Here is a 20,764-nt window from a genome sequence, read left to right on the forward strand (position 1 = left end):
CAAAAAAGGTTAGCAAAATCGCTGGAACAAGTTTGCGAACTTAATTGTCAGACCGTGTATAAAAGCTTGCCTACATGGTAACTAATTCATTATCTGCAAATGGGCACCGCTTCTTCCACTGCTGACAGACGAGGAGGAGGGAACCTGATGAAGCTCTCTAGCAAATAATAATCTTTGTAATTACAAAGTTCACTCTGTGTGTAAAAGAAAAACCAGTGTTTGACACTTTTTATTTTCATCAAGCTAAGCTGGCAATGTGTGAGTCTTCTGCCTGTGAACATGCTCACCTTTCTGTTCAACTCAGTGTTTTAAAAAATATGACATGGTTTAGGGAAAAAAAAATTCTCAATTTTCAAGGAACGCAATAATTAGACAAAAGGTCAGCATATCAGTATAATTAGAAAGGATTTTAAAACTGCTCATTTGCTTTTGCTTCCCCCAAGAGCAAATATTTAACATTTCCCTGTTTATACTGTTCATTTGCTTAGCAAACTTTCTCAAAGAATTAATCATGCCAAGATGAAATTTAGCCCTGCTTGGCTAAATATTCCCAGACTACGGTTGAATCAAGAAGGTTTTGCAGAAAGTATGCCGTCAGTGTGTCTGGTCTCTTCTGTTCTTGTGTGGTTTTAACTAGATTCCTGGTGATTTGTCTATTTCCTTTACCACTTAAAATGAGCCAAGCGAAAAATAAGCACAAAATAAAACAAAGCAAGCGTTCAGCCGGCAAAACAAATGTATGGTCTCCGCGTCTGTTCCCTTTTCCTTCCTTGGCTATATCATCCTTGAATCTGATTCATTTCTTTTTTCATGGTAGTTTTCAGCATTCAGTCCGCCCTGCTGTTTTAGCTTATAGGACTTGGCATATCTATGTTTTGCTTATTTTTCCTCAGGACATTTATTTGGTGACTCGACATTTCAATGCCTTCTGGGCACTGGAATCCAAAGATTTATCAAGATGAGTAAGATTGAATGCAGGTGCAGGTTAAGTGGGAATTCATTGTACTGTTCTCAAAACTTTTCTGAGAAGTTGATTTGTTTTTTTACATGCCAGTTACATTTTTTAATCCTCAAAACATAGGGATGTAGCAAATTTGAAAATGAATTCTTTATATCCGAGGTTACACATTGGGAGCCTCTGGCTGAAATAGCCCTTAGGCATGTTTCTTTGGCCCATAATGTTTTGCTTTTTAAATATTTGAATTAGTTGTCAACAGTGAAACATTGAGAGATTTCTCATAAATACCCAATTATGGTGTTTTCTTTAAAATATCAACAAAGTCTGTTAACACTGAATCAGAATTCTGCGTGGCCACAGTTCCCTCACAGCTGGAGCTAAGTGTGTGTGGGGGGGTGCTTTCCAATTCATCACAGCACCTAGCTGACTGGTTTCCCTCATCACATCTGGTACCTGCCTGGGCCCCTTAGGCATTTGAAGTTACAATCCTGCTCTATTCTTAACCTGGACAATTTGGAAAATCCATATGGACTTCATATGTGCCATACTGTGCTATACTTGTTTAGTTTTAATCTGAAAAAAAAGGGGGGGAGGGAGATATATAGTATTTTCTGCCCTGAGCTTCGTCGTCTGGTGAGAAAGCCACACATAAACAGATAACTGCAACCCAACAGGTGAGTCCCTAGAAGATAACATTTGTAAAGGTCTCCACTTTTCCCAAAGCACTCTGACCCCCTGCCTGCTTTTGTAAATAAAGTTTTATTGGAACACAGCTACATCCCTGTGCATACAAATGCATACAAACAGCCTGTGGCTGTTTTCAGGCTTCAGTAGCAGAGCTGACTAGTTGTGACAGAGACCTTGTGGCCAAAAATATTTACTCTCTGGCCCTTCCCAGGAAGAAAGCCGACCGTCCTGCCGTAGAAGATCCAATGTGATTCTTGAGATGGCTCAATATGGTACTCACTGTACTTGTGCCCGTTTCCCACCCCATAGCTAGGGGTAGTTATGCCCCAGAACCAGGGCTCAGCCGAATCCCGTCGACCCTCTGGTAGTCATCAGACAGCTGTTTCAGCCCGGTCCCTGTCGCGTGGGGCCAGGTTCTCACACCTGGGGAAAGGGATCCAAGGAGCAATGTGATTGGTTAGGAGCTCGGAGCTGTTGACAGAGCATTTGGTATAAGAATCAGGAAGTGTCAGTTGCCCTTAATGCACAGGACTGGCTACACCCTAGTGGCCTCAACAATCGCCCCGCGGACATAGCACCTTTAATTGGAGAATTTCCCTGGGGAAGCTCTTCCCCTCCCTTGCCCCATCCCTCGGTTGGTCAGTCTCCAGCCTCATCTTTAAATAGTCCCCCACCCGCTCTCATGCCCAGAGTTTTTAGAGTGGGCTGAACTGGGTCCATAGCTGTGTTTTCCCATATTTAAAAATAGAGATTTTCCCATAAACACCTGGACTTTTCAGCCTCTGGGTGAAACGGTGCTTTGGTCTCCCTGGGCCTCCTTCCCCCACAGCCCTGGTTCTCAGCACGGAACAGTGGCGCGCCCTCCTCGACCCTGACATGTGACGCCAGTTTGATGTCTTCTGACTGGTGGTGCCAGTCACCAAGGGCTCGCTTCCTACCCTGAGAACGTTGGCCTGACCCTGCAGGCAGCTCAGACTTCAAGCCCTGCGCAGGGCCCCTCGGACAGCCGGCCACCTCTTGAGCACTCCATGTCCTTTCCCACTGCCCTGCCTGGTCCATGCTGTGTTCCCTGCCATCTGTGCCCTTCTGTCAGGTCACTTCCACGTTGTGGGTGACCGTGACTGACGTTATCTGCCGAGTGGCAGCATCCCGTGGCTCCTGCGTTGCGCTGTCACGGGTGTGGGCCTCCGTACGTGTCTTCCTCTCTGAGGGTAGAGCCCACTCGTACTCCTTTGTATGCCCAACACGGGGCCCGAGGACGTACAGAGATGTCCACGCGTGTCTCCTTGCTGGGTTGACATTGTAGCCGGGAAGGAGACGAAGCGATTTGTCTCTTAGTGAATTATTGGCTGGTCTCCATGAAGCAGAGAAAAGGCCCTTGCAGTTGCAGCTGAGCCTCCAGGCCAAGTTTCCAGAGACTTCGCCTGGTTCCTGTTTCTCTCGTGGACAAGTATGGTTCCCCCAGACATGCCGTTGGAGTAGTTCCGCCCAGTCCTAATAACACATCCTGTGCTCGCTTCCTTTCCTGTACCCCACAGCCTCTGCTGCTCCCCCTCCACTTCTCAGTTACACTCCTGTCCTCCCCCACACACACCTATCCAAGCAAAGTCACTGTCGATCCCACCCCCTGCTTCATTTTGGAACCCGATGCTACTTTGACCACCCTTAGCTGATGGATTCTCTGGAGACAGCCCGTGACTTCCGTGTCTTTTGAGGACAGGAAGGTTAGCGGTGAGTGTGACACCTGGCAGGAAGCCGGCACCCCGGATGTCTGCTCACCGACTGCAGGGGCCACCACTTTCTGAAGTCTAAGTGAACTCGCAGTGCTGTGTGTGAGTGTCTCCAAAGGGGCCCACACGAAGGAGGTACACTGTGAATCCACCTAAAACCACAGAAGGCCAGAGCTGGGCAGGACGTGACAGACCTAGCGCAGGATCCCGTTTGGATGGCTCCGATCTGCACAGCCTGTGCAGGGCTCCGGAGGTTAGATGCCCAGGGCAATGGGCAGGTCATCTAGACGACTGCAGCGGCCAGGATTTATTGAATGATGCCGTTTTAAGTCAGATTCTTTCAACACCTAAATACACTTTGCACGCCTGGGAATGGTCTTCAGTTTCATAAAGAAATCAATTGTCTACACATTTCTAAGCATGTGCCTTCCGCCATCTTGCCATCATCTATGAAATAGAGGTAATAACCCTGTCCTCCTCCCAGGAGTTTGTGAGAATTAGTTGCATTAATAGGTGCAAAGACCTCAGATCGGGGCCTGACACACAGTTAGTACACGTGTCGGTGTTAGCTGCGATGACGATGACGACGACGATGGTGGTTCTCACTGGTGACGTGGACACACGGACCGTCACTTTTATCCTCACTGTAGGGAAAAGAAACTCAGATCTGCTAATAAGTGGTGACTTGGATTCGACCTCAGAGGCAGGGAGACAACCTGGGGGTGGTAGGGAGCCAGGGGTGCCATGCCAGCTGGCAGCCATTGCCCTCGGCTCCCGACAACCGTTACCAGGCAGGAATACAGGTCCCATGTTGCCAGATCTTTCCGTTTCTCAGAAGAATTCAGAACTTAGGAATTTTAAATGTGAAATCTCCCAAGATTTAAATGTTGGCTAAAAAAATTTTTTTTTTAAACGTTATGGAGACTAGACACGTCTGTGGGCTGGACTCAGCCAGTGAGGGACTTTAGATCTAGTCTGGCCGCTGTCATTTATTAGATAGGGAGGCCGAGGCACAGGGAGTGATGTGCCCCAGATGGGCGGCCCAGGATGGGGGAGCAGGCCCAGGATGGGGGAACAGACCCAGGATGGGGGAGCAGGCCCAGGATGGGGGAGCAGGCCCAGGATGGGGGAGCAGGCCCAGGATGGGGGAGCAGGCCCTGGATGGTGGAACAGACCCAGGATGGGGGAGCAGGCCCAGTCTTCCAGTCCAGTGCCCGCCCCCCCCCCACAAAGCTCCCTCCTAAGGAGACACAGTTCCATCCCTCGCCTTCTTTGAGATGGAGATTTCATTTTAAGTCTGAAGATGGGAACTGTGATAAACCAGGCAAAGGATTAGTGCTTCTCTCTCTCTCTCTCCCCTCCTCCTTCCCTCCCTCCCTCCCTCTCCCTCCCCCTCTTGCCTTCTCCCCCTCTGCCCTTCTCCTCCCCCTCCCCCCTCCTCCCCTCCCTGCCTCCCCCTCCCCCCTGCCTCTCCTCCCCCTCCCCCCTCCTCCCCTCCCTGCCTCCCCTTTCCCCTCTCCCTCTCTGTCTGAGTTGCCCTCATTATCCCAGGCATCGTCATTCTGGAGAGGCGTGGAAGGAGCCGAGCTTGTGGAGTTGGACTGAGGGGGTTGCAATTCTGAAGCTCCTTTCGAGCCATGACCTCAGGGGAGTTAGTTACTTCATCTGTCAGTGCCTAGACTCTTAAATTATAAAATGGAGATTAATAGTAGGGCCTTCCCACCGGGCTGAGAATCAAATGAATTCATCCATCTGAAGCCCTTAGAATGGTGCCCAGTGCTTAATAGGCCCTCAGTAAAAATGAGCCATCACAAGAAAAATGCCTCTTTCTCCTCAGGATTCCAGGGGCTCACACACACCATTTTTCGTGTTTTCCAAGGTGGTGTGGCAGGTCATTTTTGTATTCGTGTGTGGGGTTCAAATACTCAGAAGACACTTTAATTTGGATACACAAACATACACGCATATTGTCACAAATGAAGTGTCCTCACTTGTAGCCTCACTTGTATTCTCTGGGGAGTTGTCTGGGCGGATGGGGCTGGGTTGGTGTGTGGAGGGGGGAGGGTTTGGGTCTCTGTGTGGTGGATACAGAGTTAGACCAAAGTACATTTCAGCCTGGAAGCTGTTGTCACACAGGCCACTGATTAGATTACAGAAGTGTGGCATTGACTTCTCACTATTTCAAATGAAAAAAGAAATCAATATTTTCCAATTATCAACAATGTTATTAAACTTCCTCTGTCATATTTTGCTTCGCCATCCCAGAAAGAGCAGGGTAAGGGTCAGGAATGCACACTGAGAGAAAATGAAGTCTTCCCAGCAATTCGTCATCATGCCTCCTGTCCCTTCCTGCATCGTCCATTCAGAAATGTGGTCATTCACTCATTCATCTATTCCAGAAACGTCTACTCCAGTCCAGGCACTGTTCCAGGTGTGGGAAATCCAGTGATAAAAAAGCCAGGCAGCGGCCTGGCCTCTGAGTTCACACAGTTGGGATTTAGTGGGGAAGACAGACCCCAGGTGCATCAACGAGACACGAATCAGTAAGTGCTGTGCAGAAGATGTGGGGGTTCCTCCACTCTGACGAGCTCAGCCCCCTTAAGCTGAGCTCTGATCGATGAGAAGACCAGGAAGAAGAGGGGAAAGGCCCCAGGGTGGGAAGGAATCTGAATTCAAGGAGAAGAAAAACTGGGAGGTGGAGGGGTGAGAGCGGGGGAGAGGGAAACCCTGCAGCATCGAGCAGACCCTGATAGTCTTGTTTTTAGATGGATGATAGGTGGCTGGTGAAAAGGCAGAGGGGCTCACAGAGATGAAGAGGAAGGGACAGGCTCGGGATGTATTTGGGTAGCGGGTTTCAGCAGAACCTGCTGAGATGCAGGAACAGTCGGCGGTTTCTGCGGGAGGGAACCACTAAGTGCTGAGTACCTACTATGTACACAGGGTGCTGTTCTAGGAGGCCTGACAAGTAAGTTCGTGAACTTGAGGCAACGATGCTGCTGACCTTTTGTGATGTCAGAGGGAAGACAAACAGGTAACCACGTTTACTATTTGGAAGTGCTGAAAAGGCTGTGTGAAAAAGGTAGAAAATCTGAAATTTACACCAACAATTCATGGCTCTTGCATCACGACAACGCACCAGCTCACACGGCACTGTCTGTGAGGGAGTTTCTAGCCAGGAAACAAATAACTGTATTGGAACTCCCTCCCTACTCACCTGATCTAGCCCCCAATGACTTCTTTCTTTACCTGGAGATAAAGGAAATATTGAAAGGAAGACATTTTGATGACATTCAGGACATCAAGGGTAATATGATGACAGCTCTGATGGCCATTCCAGAAGAAGAGTTCCAAAATGGCTTTGAAGGGTGGACTAGGCACTGGCGTTGGTGCATAGCTTCCCAAGGGGAGTACTTTGAAGGTGACAGTGGTGATATTCTGCAATGAGGTGTGTAGCACTTTTTCTAGGATGAGTTCACGAACTTAGTTGTCCGACCTCGTGTTTCCCATGTACTCTCTTAACCCTGACAATTAACTGACGTGGAATTGGGACAGTTAGGATTCCCAAACAAGTAATGCGAGGCAGAGCCAGACAGGCTGACCCAGAACCTTCTCTCTTAACTACCGCACAGCATTGCCCCAGGCTCTCAACTAATTATGAGGCTGGCCAAAGAGACTGCATGGCTAAGGATTTCGACACCACGCAAATGTGCCTGTGCTTGTCCGTGTGTCGATTATAAATAACCATTTCCAGTTGCCAGCTGCCGTTTGGGTTTGGGAAGGAAAAGGGGATCTTAGCATGACTTGTTTATCTCAGGTAATTTGGCAGTAAACTGGGCCCTGGGAATTTGAATTACACAGAAAATGCAAAGGAAGAATGACAGGGATGTTGCCGGCTTTCAGAAGAGGGAACATGCCTGACTGCAAGGGCCAGGTCCAGCCTGGGGGCGCACGTGGGGAATTTAAACAGGTGAGTGTGTCAAAGCCAACACTTGCCTGGCTTCCAAACAGTCGTGCTCTTTGTCTAAAAGACTTCTGTTATTATATGAGCTTTCCTCAAAGAGGCCCCCTCCCCAATAAAAGCGTCCATGGCATTGAGGAAAGGAAACAATGGGGAGAGGGGAAGGTTTTCTAGTCTCCTGCCCAGTTACCTGTTAGGCTGGAAACTAGACGCCTGTGTTGTTGGGCCTGCACAGAGCTTAAAAAGTTTTTAATTACTTGTCAACGTTTAAAAATGAGACCCTTTCTCCTGCAACTGGACTTCTCTGCAAACATCAAAGCCCACAAAACTGAGCGGACATTTCTGCATGGAAACCAGCGGCTGGACCCGTCAGGCTGGGCAGGTCCTCGCCAGGCTGCCCTGTGCCCACCCCGCCGCCTTACTCTGCCACTCGTGTCTTTGCAAAGGCTGTGGGTCAGAGAATCAAGGTTCAGGAAGCTGGGATAGGGCTGAAGGCGTGCGGGGGTGGGGGTGGTAATGGCAGTGGGACGGGGTGCGCCCCCTCCTGGAATTGAAGGGGGTATGCAGGCAGCGGCTGCAGTGAACACTAATTAGCCGCCAGACTGACTCATTGCTAAGCCAAGGTCTTCCCCTTGCTCTGTGACCTCGGGCGAGTTTCTTTGCTTCTCTGAGCCAAATGGCTTTGTTGTTACTCATGATAGGGGATCCCAAGTCCTATGGGCGGGGGCAGAACCGACAGTGGGAGCTGCACAGGAAGCACTAGGAACCGAGTTCCAGACAACCCCTTGGAACAGGTCTCAATTTTCCTTTCCTTTGTCTCTCCATTCGCATATTCGCTAGCCATTTCCTAACAGCTTGGCCCACCAGTAAATGAGCGGGTCTCCAGTCGCTTCTTGGCTTAGCTAAGAAACTCTCGTTTCCAGAAACCATATTTTATCATGTGATTCGTAACTCACGCGTTACAGATTGATCTCTTAAAACAAGGCAGTTTGTCCTCTGAAAATACTGTGTTCTCTTTCTAGCAAAGCTTCGGGGGCCCCAGGTTCATAGAAGCTACTCCAGGCCCATCCCATGGAGCACCCCCGCTCAGACCTTAGATGGGAAAATGTACGGCATTTCTCATGTTTTTAAAACATTCAAATCAACCTTATAGACATTTAATATTTTAAATTTATTTTAGTTGTTTGGATAGGAAATTGATCCAAATCATTCAAAAAATAAAAACAATATAAAAATATACATTGATAAGTCACGCTTGTGCATGTATCTTCTAAGTGGTTCTTTATAGAACCAATTCTTATTTTCCCTCTTTCTTAGAGAAAAGATTGCATACTACGTTATATTTTCTGCCCCTTGATTTTTTCACTTAACCTCTGGCCCATCTATAACATTGATAGGGAACTTGCCCATTCTTTCTTCTAACTTCGTCGTCATTTGGTTGTGTGGATTCACCATATTTATTCAGCCAGTCCCGCCTCTTAGACTTACGGGTTATTGCTAATATTCGCTATTGCAAATTATCACACAGTGAATACGCGAATACCTTGTGTATGCATTTGTTTCCTGTTTGGGGCGGTGTTTCTTCACGGTAGATTCCTAGGAGTGATATGGCTACTCGAAGGGAAAATGCGTTTTGTGCTTTTGAGGACATCGCCAAAACAGCCTGCAAAGGGGCTGTGTCATTTCGTATTCCTCCCAGCAGTGCTCAAGTGCCTCTTCCTAGCTCTTGCCAACTGCGTATTGTCAAACCTCTGGATTTTTGCCAGTCGGATCCGTGAGAGAAAGTGGTATGTCAGTGGGATATTTGTCATTTAAATTAAATTACATAGATATATAAAACGAGAGCTGCGTGAGCCCTCCTATTTGGACAACAGCAGAAATAAGCTCCCATTAGTCACGGAATGGAAGCACCATCACCCCAGTGGGGAGAAACAAATCCTTTGTTCCAAACTCCTCTGTTTTGGGGAGGTCCCTGCAGGGATCCTCTTTGCCTGGGGGATTCCCGCAAGTCACCTTTATGCTCCAAAGCCCAGCCCTGCCAGCCACAGCTGAGCATTTTACCTGAGCAGGTGGTCGTGCGCGTCTGCTGTCCAGCCTGCTTTGCCACATCTGGCATTTTATGGCATTTATCTGGCTAGTGGGGAGCTCCATCTCCCTTTATGCCTGGGGAATCATTTGCTTCTAATCCCGTGATTAATTGCTTGAGGAGTCTAAAGGACATTAAGAAGCTGCATCACAGAAAGAATTCCTTAAATCACACTCCCTCCCCAGCACATTCTGGCCTCTTGTACTTGTCTTTAGAGAGCTGGCGGAGGGACAGGGTAGCTTCGTGGATAAGAACGCAGGCCCTGTAGCCAAACTGCCCAGATTGACATCAAGGCCCGTCTACTCACCAGCTCCATGATGCTGGGCCAGTTTCCTAACCTCTGTGGGGCTCAGCGGCCTCCTCTGTAAGTGGGGGTAAGAGTGGTACCCATTTCAGAGGGGAGCTGAGAAGAGTGAATGAGTTGGTTTGTGTACTTAGCCTGGAGTTCAGGGCGAGGCACGCGGAGCCCTGATTCCGGTGAACTCACACGGGGACGGTGATGATAATGGTGGTGGTGGTGACGGTAGTGAAGGTGGTAATGCTGAGCATGGTGACAGTGGTGATGGTGACAGTGAGGGTGAGGATGCTGATGATGTTGACAGTGAGGATGGTGACAGTCAGGGTGGTGAGGGTGGTGACGGTGAGGGTGGTGAGGGTGGTGACAGTGAGGATGGTGAGGATGTTGACAGTGAGGGTGGTGACAGTGAGGATGGTGACATGAGGGTGGTGATCGGCAGAACACTGAGCCCCATCACTTCACAGACTACAGTTTGTGACCTTGAGCAAGGAGCTCAATCACTCATTCTGTCTGTTTCTCATTTCTTCATTGGTTTGTGTCAATGGGAATAATACGGTTCATCTAGAGCAGCTCAGCAAACTATACATAGCCTGTGGGCCAAAACCAGCCCGCTGCCTGTTGATGAGAATAAAGTTTTATTAGCACGCAGCCACCCCCGTTTTTTCACACAGTGACTATGGCTGCTCTCACCCTACCGTGGCAGAACTGAGTAGTTGAGCCAGAGACCTTATGGCCCCATGACCTTAACAGCCTATCAGGTAAGAAATACTGGGGGTGCGAAAAAAATGTATACAAGTGGACACTTTGGTCAACGTTGCTCAAGCAGTGTTTCTCCAAAAATAAGACCTAGCCGGACAATCAGCTCTAATGCGTCTTTTTTTTTCTTCTTTTTTTCTAATGCGTCTTTTGGAGCAAAAATTAATAAAAGACCCAGTCTTATTTTACTATTATATAAGACCGGTTCTTTAATATAATATAATATAATGTGATATGATATGATATAAAATATAATATACAGGGTCTTATATTAAATTTTGCTCCAAAAGACGCATTAGAGCTGATTGTCCGCCTAGGTCTTATTTTTGGGGAAACAGTAGTTCACTGTCATCAGAAGCATCTGGACGCTGACGGTAACCACTTTGAACGGCTCTGGTAATTGCAGAAGGCAAAGTGACTTGTATTCATCTTTTGTTATCGGTATAGAGTATTACAATTAATACAGTTTTATTTTCTTTCTTAAAATACGTGTCCGTTTTTTTGGCACCCTCTGTATTTACTATCTGGCTCCTTACAGACACAGTTTACCGAGCCCTGATCTAAGGAGTGGTTGTGCGGATGTGGGAGGTGAAGGCTATGCGGAGAGCGGGCACATAGTAGGTGCCCAGTCCAGTGGGGCTGCAGGAACAACCATTTAACACGAGCTCCGAGCAGCTCTTGTCTCCGCCCCGCTGCTCTCCTCCAATCCTAAGAGGAAAAATGGGGTAATTACAATATGAATAGCTTAATTAGAAATACCATAAAATGGCATTTTGCATATGTATTTTTATCATGTACCATACAGGTCTTTATGCGTCAAATATCACGCATGCCTATTACCTGCAGCAGTGGCCATGAAAGGCTGTGTCCTTTCGGGAAGTGTACGGGAAGTTTAAGCCTCTTTGGATGCCGATTTTCCCCCTTGTCCGATGATTTCAGACGCTCCCCGCTAAATGGTAGCGGTGACTATTATTTTCTGCATCTAGAGTAAAGTAAAACTGAAGTGTCAGAATCTTTGAACCGTTGGAAATAAATCCTAAGTGCAGATAAAGTCCCTCTGAAATCTGAAGTGGGAGAATGGTATTATAGTTACAAACATTCATTGCCTTCATTTCTTTTTATCTTTTCCCCAGGCACACATCTGTTTTATAAAGTAAGGTATACACGTATCACGTACATTTGGCCTTATTTATTGTTTTATGGCTGAAGCTGGCAGGTCACCTTGCAACATGCAGAGAGGGACCACCCTTAATTTTGCAAGTAGCGTATATTGATATTGATGTTACCATCTCCCACCTCACTCCCTGAGTTGTTGTGAAAGGAGATGAGCTAAGGGTAGGATGATACTTGGAGAAGCTGAGTGCAGCCGACAGGCGCAGTGTAAGCTGGTTCCTTGTGTCCTGGCAAGAAGGAGCTGTCTTCACATCCAGCCACCTGGAGGCGAGAGGGGTTCAGTGGGGTGACGGGCCTTCGATAACAAATGCATGTCATTAGCGCAAATTATCTTCCTTGGAAAGTAAGCAAGTTATTTTCCAATTTAATGGGTAAAGCAGCTTCTAATTAACTCCACTAGAGAGATTTGCTTTCAAATTTCAGTAGGTAAGCTCTCTGTTTTTTTGTATTAATATTTAGTTTTTATGGCCCAGCTTAATGGGTTTTTTTAACTCTTCCTTATTGGTGTGACAGAATTTTAGAGATGAGAAGCAAACCCAGAGGTGATTCAGCCTAACTCTCATTTAAAAAAAAGAAAAGGAAGGAAATAAGGTCCAGGGAGCTCCTGTTGGATCCTGACTTATCAGGGTCTGTAACTGGTTAGCTATTTACGGGACCGGATTCCTCTACCAGCACAGAAGGGGCCTCAGCCAGACTCTGGAGTCCACCACTCGCCCCTGGCCTGGCTCTGCTGCCCTCCTGCCCGCTACCCTTGCTCTGGGCCCCGCTGGCAGCTTGCTTGCAGCAGAACTGCTTCTGCTACTAAAACCAGCCTTGTCTGGCCTCTGGCCTCCGACCCGCTCTGTCCCATCCAGACCCATCTCCTAACTCCTGGCTTTGCACTGCATGGCCTGTGCTACGTGGAGAGTTACCCTCTCTGGCTGCAGGGCCTGCTCTGCGTCCCTCGACTGACAGCCAGCGCAGGCACAGGCGCGGTCTGTAGAAGCCATTCACTGTGGCTCCTGCCCCAGACACTCAGGATACAATTGGCCAAACAGCCCAGATCACCTGAGCCCTGAATCCTGGGCTCATTGTTGTTGTTTTTTTAAAAATTGATATATTTTATTTTTTAGAGCAGTTTTAGTTTCATAGCAAAATTGAGTAGAAAATACAGAGTTCTCATATACCCCCTTGTCCCTACACGCGTACAAGCTCCCCAACTGTCGACATCCTGCACCATCACGGTACATTTTCTGGGGCTCTTTTTCATCCCGAAATCCTGTGTTCTTTGTCTTAAGGCAAAAAGAAAAGAGATAGATAGAAAGAGAAAGAAAACCCCGCCCCCCCCCCCCCCACACACACACTAAGTGGGTGTCTGTGGAACACAGCTGGGTATGCAGTCAGTTTCACATCAGTTCATTCTGTCCTGGCATTCTCTGTTAGTCTGTCCCCAAGGCAGGTGGCTGGCTGCTCACAGCACCCTGGTCCGGCCCTCTTAACCTCTGTCAGAACCAATTCCAGATTCCTGGGGCTGGGATTCTGGTCGGCTGCCGCTCGGTCAGGGGCCCATCCTGAGAATGGAGAGGAGAGGAAGAGAGATGGGGCACTTCAGGGTTTCATTATGAGCTGAGAGGATAACCCAAAACACGCCTGCCGTACCGTGCTGCTGTAATCCACGGTCTTCCATCAGTTCTCTTGCTGCCTCTTTTCTAAATCCTTTGATATATTGGCCCCAAAGTTCGGCCATCGCCAGAGGTTCATCTTTGGGCTTTTGCTCTTCCCTTATTCTCACCTTCTTAGAAAGAGCAATGTCCCTTGACTTGTGCTCTGTCGCTGGCTGTGAGCCCCGCCGCCTCGGACCCACTGGAAGTGGCCACACCCAAGGACACGTGTCTTCCCTCTGAGACTCGGTCCCCCTCTCTTGCCTCTCAACACGTCATCACTAATGCTTTTTGCTCCTGCCTTCTGAGCGCTCTTAGCTAATGGGACCTGTGGTGACGGCATTCTCTCAAATAGCCGCTCGAGAGGGAAGTTGCCCAATTTGGGAGACACCTTTCAGTGACCACCATTTTCTATTTAAAATCAAGGCGACCCATCCATTTTCCATTAAAGAATCCTTTTATCACGGACACTTCCATAAAAGTTGTGAAAACTGCATTGAGAACAGCATATTTAAACATTGTGACGTCGAGCTGCTGAACCTGTGCCTCCAAGTACTAGTCTCCGGTTTGGGGAGAAAAGCAACGCTTCTCTCTGAAATCGCCCACGATGTGACGTATGGGTGCTTCCCACTAACTGAGCTCTGTGCCATCACCAGTGTTTCGAGCTTGGCGGTTTGGTGCAGCACATGGGGATGTACTCATCAGAGGCTGTGTGTATGCACAGCGGAAGGGATTTTACGCGATTCCAAACAATTTAATAGAAGTGCAATTCGCCTGGGAAAACTGTAGAGCCTGTCGGCCCTTGCAGAGTGCAGATAATGTTCCAGAGTAAAGAGCTGAGGCTTTGTTCATTATAGTCAAATAACAATGTGAGGGTGTGAATTACCATTTCCTTGCTGTTGGTCTATTTCAAGAGTATACCATTTTCCCCATTATAATAATAGGTTCCATTTTCTTAAAATCATTTGATTATGATTGGGCTGTCTATCCAGTTTGCAAATGAAAAAGCTTTTGCGTTGATAAACTAGTGGTTTTAAAACAGCCTTAATCTCTGGTTCTGCTTTTGGACTGCTACAGGTCAGACTCTGCGAAAGGCTGCGAGAAGCCGGTCCTGCTCGCGGGAGAAAAAGGAGGTAAACGCGTCATTGGCCGGGGCTCACGGGAGGCAGCTATTGGAAGGGACCTGCGGGAGCAGGCTGGCGATTACGCATTCCTGGTTGCCCTCCTCTTCCCGCTCTGAGTCCCAGCTTGAATCCCTGCACAAATGATACTTGGCAACTAGAGTTATAAACTGTGGGGACAGAGCCCCAGAGAGCAGTTTCCAGGCTCTCGGCCTCACATGGAAAGGTGCTGGCTCAGGTAGTAGATGGTCATCAGCTGTGACTAGTTGGCCGTCAGCTGTTACCAGTTAGCCATTAGCCGCTGATATAATTGCCATGGCTAAGCTAGTAAGTGCAGATTGCAGTTGGCAAGTGAGGTTGGGTGGGAGACAAGTGGACAGCAGATTGTGGATTGCGTGGCTCCTGCTTCCTGTGTCTCCAACCCAGCTGCCAGCGAGACTATAGTGGTCTGACTCCCGTATCTACGGCTCCGTGGGTGTTCCTTTTTGGCCTCACCATATCCTGCGTTCTTATGTGGGGAGCGGGAGCAGACACCCCGCATGACAAAACCCAGTGTCACTTGTAGTCATCATCGCTTGCTGAATGTATCAGTCAGCTTTGTCTGTGTAACATATCACTCCTGATTTTAGTGACTTAAAAACAACTATGCGTTTAGTTCACAATTCTGTGGCTTAGCAATTCGGGCTAGGCTTACCTGGGCAGGTCTGCTGGTGGGCCAGGCTCTGCTGAGCTCCGCTGAGCTCACTTAGCACTTGCAGTTACCTGCCGTCGTCTAGGGGCTGGCTTCTTATCAGTTAGGGCGCTTTAGTTCTCCGCCAATGTTCTCTCATCCTCACTTGGAGGTTCAGCGCTTCAAATGTTTGACACCACGGCACCTCTTTTTTTTTTTTTAAGATTTTTATTGGGGAAGGGGAACAGGACATTATTGGGGAACAGTGTGTACTTCCAGGCCTTTTTTCCAAGTCAAGTTGTTGTCCTTTCAATCTTAGTTGTGGAGAGTGCAGCTCAGCTCCAGGTCCAGTTGCCGTTGCTAGTTGCAGCCCACCATCCCTTGCGGGAGTTGACCGGCAAACTTGCGGTTGAGAGCCCACTGGCCCATGTTGGAATCGAACCAGCAGCTTTCAGCGTTAGGGGCACGGAACTCCAACTGCCTGAGCCACCGGGCCGGCTCCCGCAGCACCTCTTGAGCCCCGGGCTCAGAACTGGCCTAGTGTCACTTTTGCCACTTTCTGTCCTTCAAAGCAAGTCCCAAGGTCAGCCCAGATCCAAGGGGCCGGGAACTAGGCCTCACCTCTTGATGGGAAAAGCTATAAAATATCGTGGCCATTCTTGAAACCCGAACCTGTCTGCCCAACACCAGGCACCAGCCCTGGGACTGAGGCCCGTCTGAGACGGTCTGTGATCTTGGGCTGTGCACAGTGTGGTTAGAAGGGAAAGGTGACAAGGTTGTTACTGTGCCATGTGAGAAGTGCCCGCACAGCGAGAGAAGGGCAAAGAAAGTGGAATTTTAGTACAGAAAAGGGGTCACCGAATTCTGCTGGTGGTTATCAAAAAAGGCTTTGCAGATGTGCAGGCTTCCCTGGAAGGGTCAGTAGGAGTTTTCCAGGCCAAGGAAATGACATGGTCAAAGTCACAGAGGCATGAATAGGAAAGTCGCAAAGACCCTTGAGCCTGAGGTGGGAGGTGGCGCGAGCACCACCGGTTACCACAGGGAGGTCTCGAGCTCATGGGCGTTTAAACTTGAGCCGTATTTAGGGGCAGATGGATGCAGGGGCGTGGGGACAGAGCCCCAAAAATTAGTTTACAGGCTCTCGGCCTCATGTGGAAAGGTGCTGGCTCAGCTGTGGCTGATTGGCCGTCGGCTGTGGCCGGTTAGCCGATTGGCCGCTGGTATAACTGCTGCGGCTACGGAGGGCCGAGGAGAGCCGAGGAGAGCGGAAGAGGAGAGCCGAGAGAGAGGAACAGAGGAGAGAGTGGAGGAGAGTTGTTGGTCGGTCGGTTGGCGGAAAGGCAGACGGCAGGTCGCGTGTCTGGTGAACCCAGCCTCCAGTGAGACCGTGGTGGTATGACTCCCCTACCTATGGCTCCGTGGGTGTTCCTTTTCGGCCTCACCATGTCCTGCGTTCTTGTGTGGGGAGCAGGACAGAGACCCCACAGGCCGCCCCGCCTGAAAAATGGCGCAGCGAGCCAGGTCTCCCGCACAACAAGGGGCATGAAGGCATATAGCTCACCATCAATATCAAATTTGCCGACATGTGTATACTAACACTCTTGATTGTAAAGTGACGTAATTCTAATGAGGAAAAGAATTCCTCAGGCTCGGCTGGGTCCAGGGGCACAGAACTGGCCCCCAAATTGACATGGTCTTTCTCTTTCCATGTCTTGGCTCTGAGTCCTCTGTGCTGGCCACACTCTCAGCCAGCTCTGAGGGCGCATGTTGGGGTTGGACTGCAGAGGGCCCCCCATTTGCTTTGCTCTGACTCTCCTCCTCTCTCCTCTCTCCTGTTGTCTCCTTTCTCAGCTGGAACCAGAACAGCCAGTGTGGCTCTTCTTCTTTAATTAACCTTACCTGGAAGGAGGGCGGGGAGATAACTTGGGAACTTTTATGCTGCTGAAAATATCTAAATGTCTCCCCTGGGGGAACCGAGAAGCTGAACAAAGGCAGATTCTCCCACTCCTTTCTGGGGGGAAGATTTTTCTGGAGGCAGGAACAGGTGTGCCTGTCCTGCAGTCTTTCCAGAGACCTGGAGGTGGAGGAGCCAGAGTGGGAGTGAACACAGGCCTCAGGCACCTGGTCTCCCTCTGTTAAGTGACCCAGGCTGGGGACCAGCCCCCCTGGGCCAGGGATGAGTTGTTTTAAACCTAACCGAGGTCTTTGGTTACAGAACCCATTTATCCACATTAAGAAATTGGCTGGGAAACCAGGGCAGCGGGTAACTAGAAGAAATACTTTCTCCCGCCTGTCTCGCTCTCTCCTTGGCAACAGGAGTCCCTAATTGCCACTTTCCCGCTACTCCCATCATGTCAGTTGCTGGAGAGCATTCCGCATCACTCCTCTCTGGAAAGTGCTTGAAGTGAGAGAAGATGGAGAGTGAGGTTGTTTATCACAATATCCGAGTTTAACCCTGAAAGATATTCAAGATGGTGTCAGGTCCTCTGCAAAAGAGGGTCCCAGCTCTCTTAACAGGGTTTTTGTTTGGTTAGAGAAACAAGAGAAACCAATAGAAGCTGCCAGGTCTCACGTCCTGCTGTGTTAATAACGTGCCTCTTCCAGCCCCTCCCTTTTCTGCATCTTTCCCCTCCTTGTCTGGGAAATCTGCACTTCACACAAGATGCCAGGTATCCCCATGAAAGGCAAGGAAAACATGCTGGTTAGAACCGCAGGCTGGGACACATGTCGTGATCCCTGGGCGGTGAGGTTGCGGGCCAGCTTACGCCTTGACAGGTGAACGTGCGGTTTCCATCCTGGGTGGGGATTGGATGCTCTCTGCGAGGTCGTGGGCCAGCCTGGCAAAGGGAGGTTGTGAAGCTGTTTTCAATGAGGTTGCCGGCCCAGTTCAGCCCCAAGGTGTGTTTTCTTTGGCCCATACCCCCTTATAATTTCTGTGGAATTAGGTATCCACGTTTAAACGTAGGGAGAGTTCACATGAAAATGCAGACTTCTGGCTTCTTTGGAAAAATGGAGAAACAACGCATCGTTATTGCCATCGGGCAACAGGGGCAATGGCTGTTGTGGAGGATGGACCCCCGTCCGTGGGGCCCTCCACAGTGCCCTCCCCGCCCCCGCTTCTGCCCCACAGATGCCAACAACTGTGCCTTGCCCTGCGCCCAGCGCTTTCTGTCGGTGGTTCACAGACGCTGCGGCACATGAGAATCCCCTGGGAGCCTTTAAATCCCCCAATGTCCAGGCCTCTTTTCGAACCAGTTAGATCAGAAGTTCTGGCATCAAAGTGTTTAATCCCCCCCTGCAGGCAGCTGGGTGTGCAGCCACAGGTGAGAGCCAGCGGCTTGCAGGTATTGACTAACCCCTGGCTCCCAGTCCTGCCTGGCCCGGAGGGCACCCGGTTCTCAAGCCTTCTCACAGACACAAATGGGCACAAATCACAGGAGAGAATGACAGACACCCTGGAGGAGACCCAGCTAACGCCCCAGGCGGTGCCGGAGGAGGGAGAGAAGACTTCTGAGGAGGAGGCTTGGGAAGGGTTACAGTCATTTGTGGAAAATGTGTCTTGGGCGGTTGGTGTCAAGTCGGCAGATGCGTCTGGTGTAGCTGGTAAAAATATTCTCAGCCTCACCTGTAAGGAGCATTCGTGATTCCTGCCTGGGGCGATCACAGTGTCTGTGGCCCCTGGTTATAGATTAGTGACTTGGAGACAGTGGTCAGTGTAGTTTACTCAAACATGAAGAGGAAGTAATTTATCAGACGGTGTTTTGAACAAAAGGAAACCACAGCGAAGGAAGAAATCTACTCGTCACCCCCTCCCGGTGTTCACACTGGTGCCCATTGCCCTGTGGGGCTCAGGGGGACGCGTCCTCCCACTGCACAGGGGCACAGAGGCCCAGGCCACTGGGAGTTAGTCCCCACCATGGGCTTCTGCAGCGGAGCCCAGTCGCGTGACCTCGGATGAGTCTCTTGACCCCCCCCCATCTCATTGGTTAATATCCACTTTGGAGGCGGTTTACAGAGGAAAGGCAGTAATGCACCTGGTACAGTGCCTGACCCCTGGTAAGCATTCCAGAAGTGTTAGTGTTCCCTAACTACGCCTCGTCAGAGTGTCTGGTACTTAACAGAGTCATGCCCTTGGACAGAGCAGAGCTTCTGCTCCAGCTGGACCGTAGGCAGAGTCCAGCCTTCCAGGTCCTGGCCGTGTCCCCTCAGGCAAGTGGGCCCCATGGTAAACCACTCAGAGCCTCCTGGGATCATGGGCTTCCTTCTTTAGCCGCTGACCAGAGATTCGGGAAAATGCTCTTGGCAGCACACTCCTGTGCTGAGCTGACTTTCTAAAGGGCTGCAAAAGTCATCTAACTCAGCCACCTCGAAAAGGTTAAGCCTTTCCTTTGCATGCATGCCCACGCCTGTGTGCACACAAACACTTCCTTCTTCTAAGCACAGCCTTTTGGTGCAAGGACGAGAGGCTCCTCTCGACTTCACTAAGCAGAGGAGGACACTGGTGAAGGACACAGCAATGGAGGGAGTCCAGGATCCGGGGTGCCCCAGGGACGGGGTTACCTGGACAGCCCTGTCTGCGCACCAGCGTGGCCAGGCCCCTGCTCCCCTCGGCCTCTGTGCCTCGTCGCCCTAGCGCTGCTCCTTCTCTCAGCTCAGAGGCCAGAGGGAGAGAGTCTCATCGACCTGGCTAATTAGTGCTAAAGGGCATTTAGGGGATGCCGTGCTCCTGACATCAGCTCCCCAGCTGCCCTCCCAAGAGGCAACTGTTGGAATCAATTTCGGGTGTGTCCTCCCAGAAACTTTCTATGCAAAGCGTATCTGTCCCCCTCTGCCCCTCCCCCTGCCCCTCTCACACATGATAGCACCAACACGTGGTTTTGTTTTCACCCAATAACACGTCTCGGAGAACATCCCGCAGCAGGAGGGGGGCGCACACCTCACTCCTCTTTAGGGCTGCACAGCGCTCCGTTACAACTGCACAGAAACGTCACGCGTTATTTGAAGCCTCTGGGGCCACATGTGTTTCGTGTTTTTTGGAAATTAGAAAGTAATACTGTCCCAGTCTGGCCGGGGACAGGACCCAATAATCAAATACATTAATATATCTGCACAAAAAAATGAATATTCGTATTAAGTGGGGTAAAGACAATGCATTTCATGTCTGCTCTGAGCTGGTTTTGCTGCTGAGTAATTGCGCATGAAGGAGCGTGGCCCTGCCTGAAAGTGTAGTACTTGTTCTGGTTCATGGCCGCCTGCGCTGTGAATGGCCCTTAGCTACGTAAGAGCACGTTAGCGACTGTCCCCAAGCAGACATCGGTGCACAGGGGCAGAGTAGCCAAAGGTCAAGTTCTTTGCCGTGGAATTAACGGATCAAAGGACATGTGCTCTGTTAACACTGATGTTTCCACTGTGTCTCCCAGCGTGAGACGGGCAGAGCTTGGTCCCAGGCCGCCTTGGAGAATTCTGGCCAGATACAAGGGTGGCTGCCCGTGGCTGAGGTCTCCACACTGGAGCCACTCAGCGGCCACCCTGCCGTCCCGCAGGGAGTCGGAGCAGAGCAGTGTCCTGGGAAGGACTTGGGGGCACACCCAGTGCCTCGGTGTTTGAAGGGACTGTCACGGGCCCTTCGGCCTGAGCACGTGTTTTGGCTAATGGCAGGGAACAGTGGGACTGCTGGCTTACCCTAA

The 20,764-nt window shown here is 49.8% G+C and overlaps 1 protein-coding gene across 10 annotated transcripts in view; it reads left to right on the plus strand.

Annotated features, from left to right (window-relative positions):
• KATNIP (katanin interacting protein) overlaps window positions 1-20,764 on the plus strand; it is a 151,532-nt gene that overhangs the window by 7,066 nt on the left and 123,702 nt on the right. For 5 of the 10 annotated variants that reach the window (XM_019754669.2, XM_019754672.2, XM_074322769.1 and 2 more), the window contains exon 2: window positions 14,364-14,419. The exons of 3 other annotated variants lie outside the window; for them this stretch is intronic. In XM_019754669.2, coding sequence (XP_019610228.2) covers window positions 14,364-14,419 — 56 coding nt within the window. Of the gene's footprint in view, window positions 1-7,165; window positions 7,343-14,363; window positions 14,420-20,764 lie in introns of those variants that run through there. 2 more of the 10 variants (XM_074322766.1, XM_074322771.1) reach the window with 2 other exon arrangements.

This window comes from Rhinolophus sinicus, linkage group LG18, assembly GCF_036562045.2.
Source record: "Rhinolophus sinicus isolate RSC01 linkage group LG18, ASM3656204v1, whole genome shotgun sequence".
NCBI classification, from domain to species: Eukaryota; Metazoa; Chordata; class Mammalia; order Chiroptera; family Rhinolophidae; genus Rhinolophus; species Rhinolophus sinicus.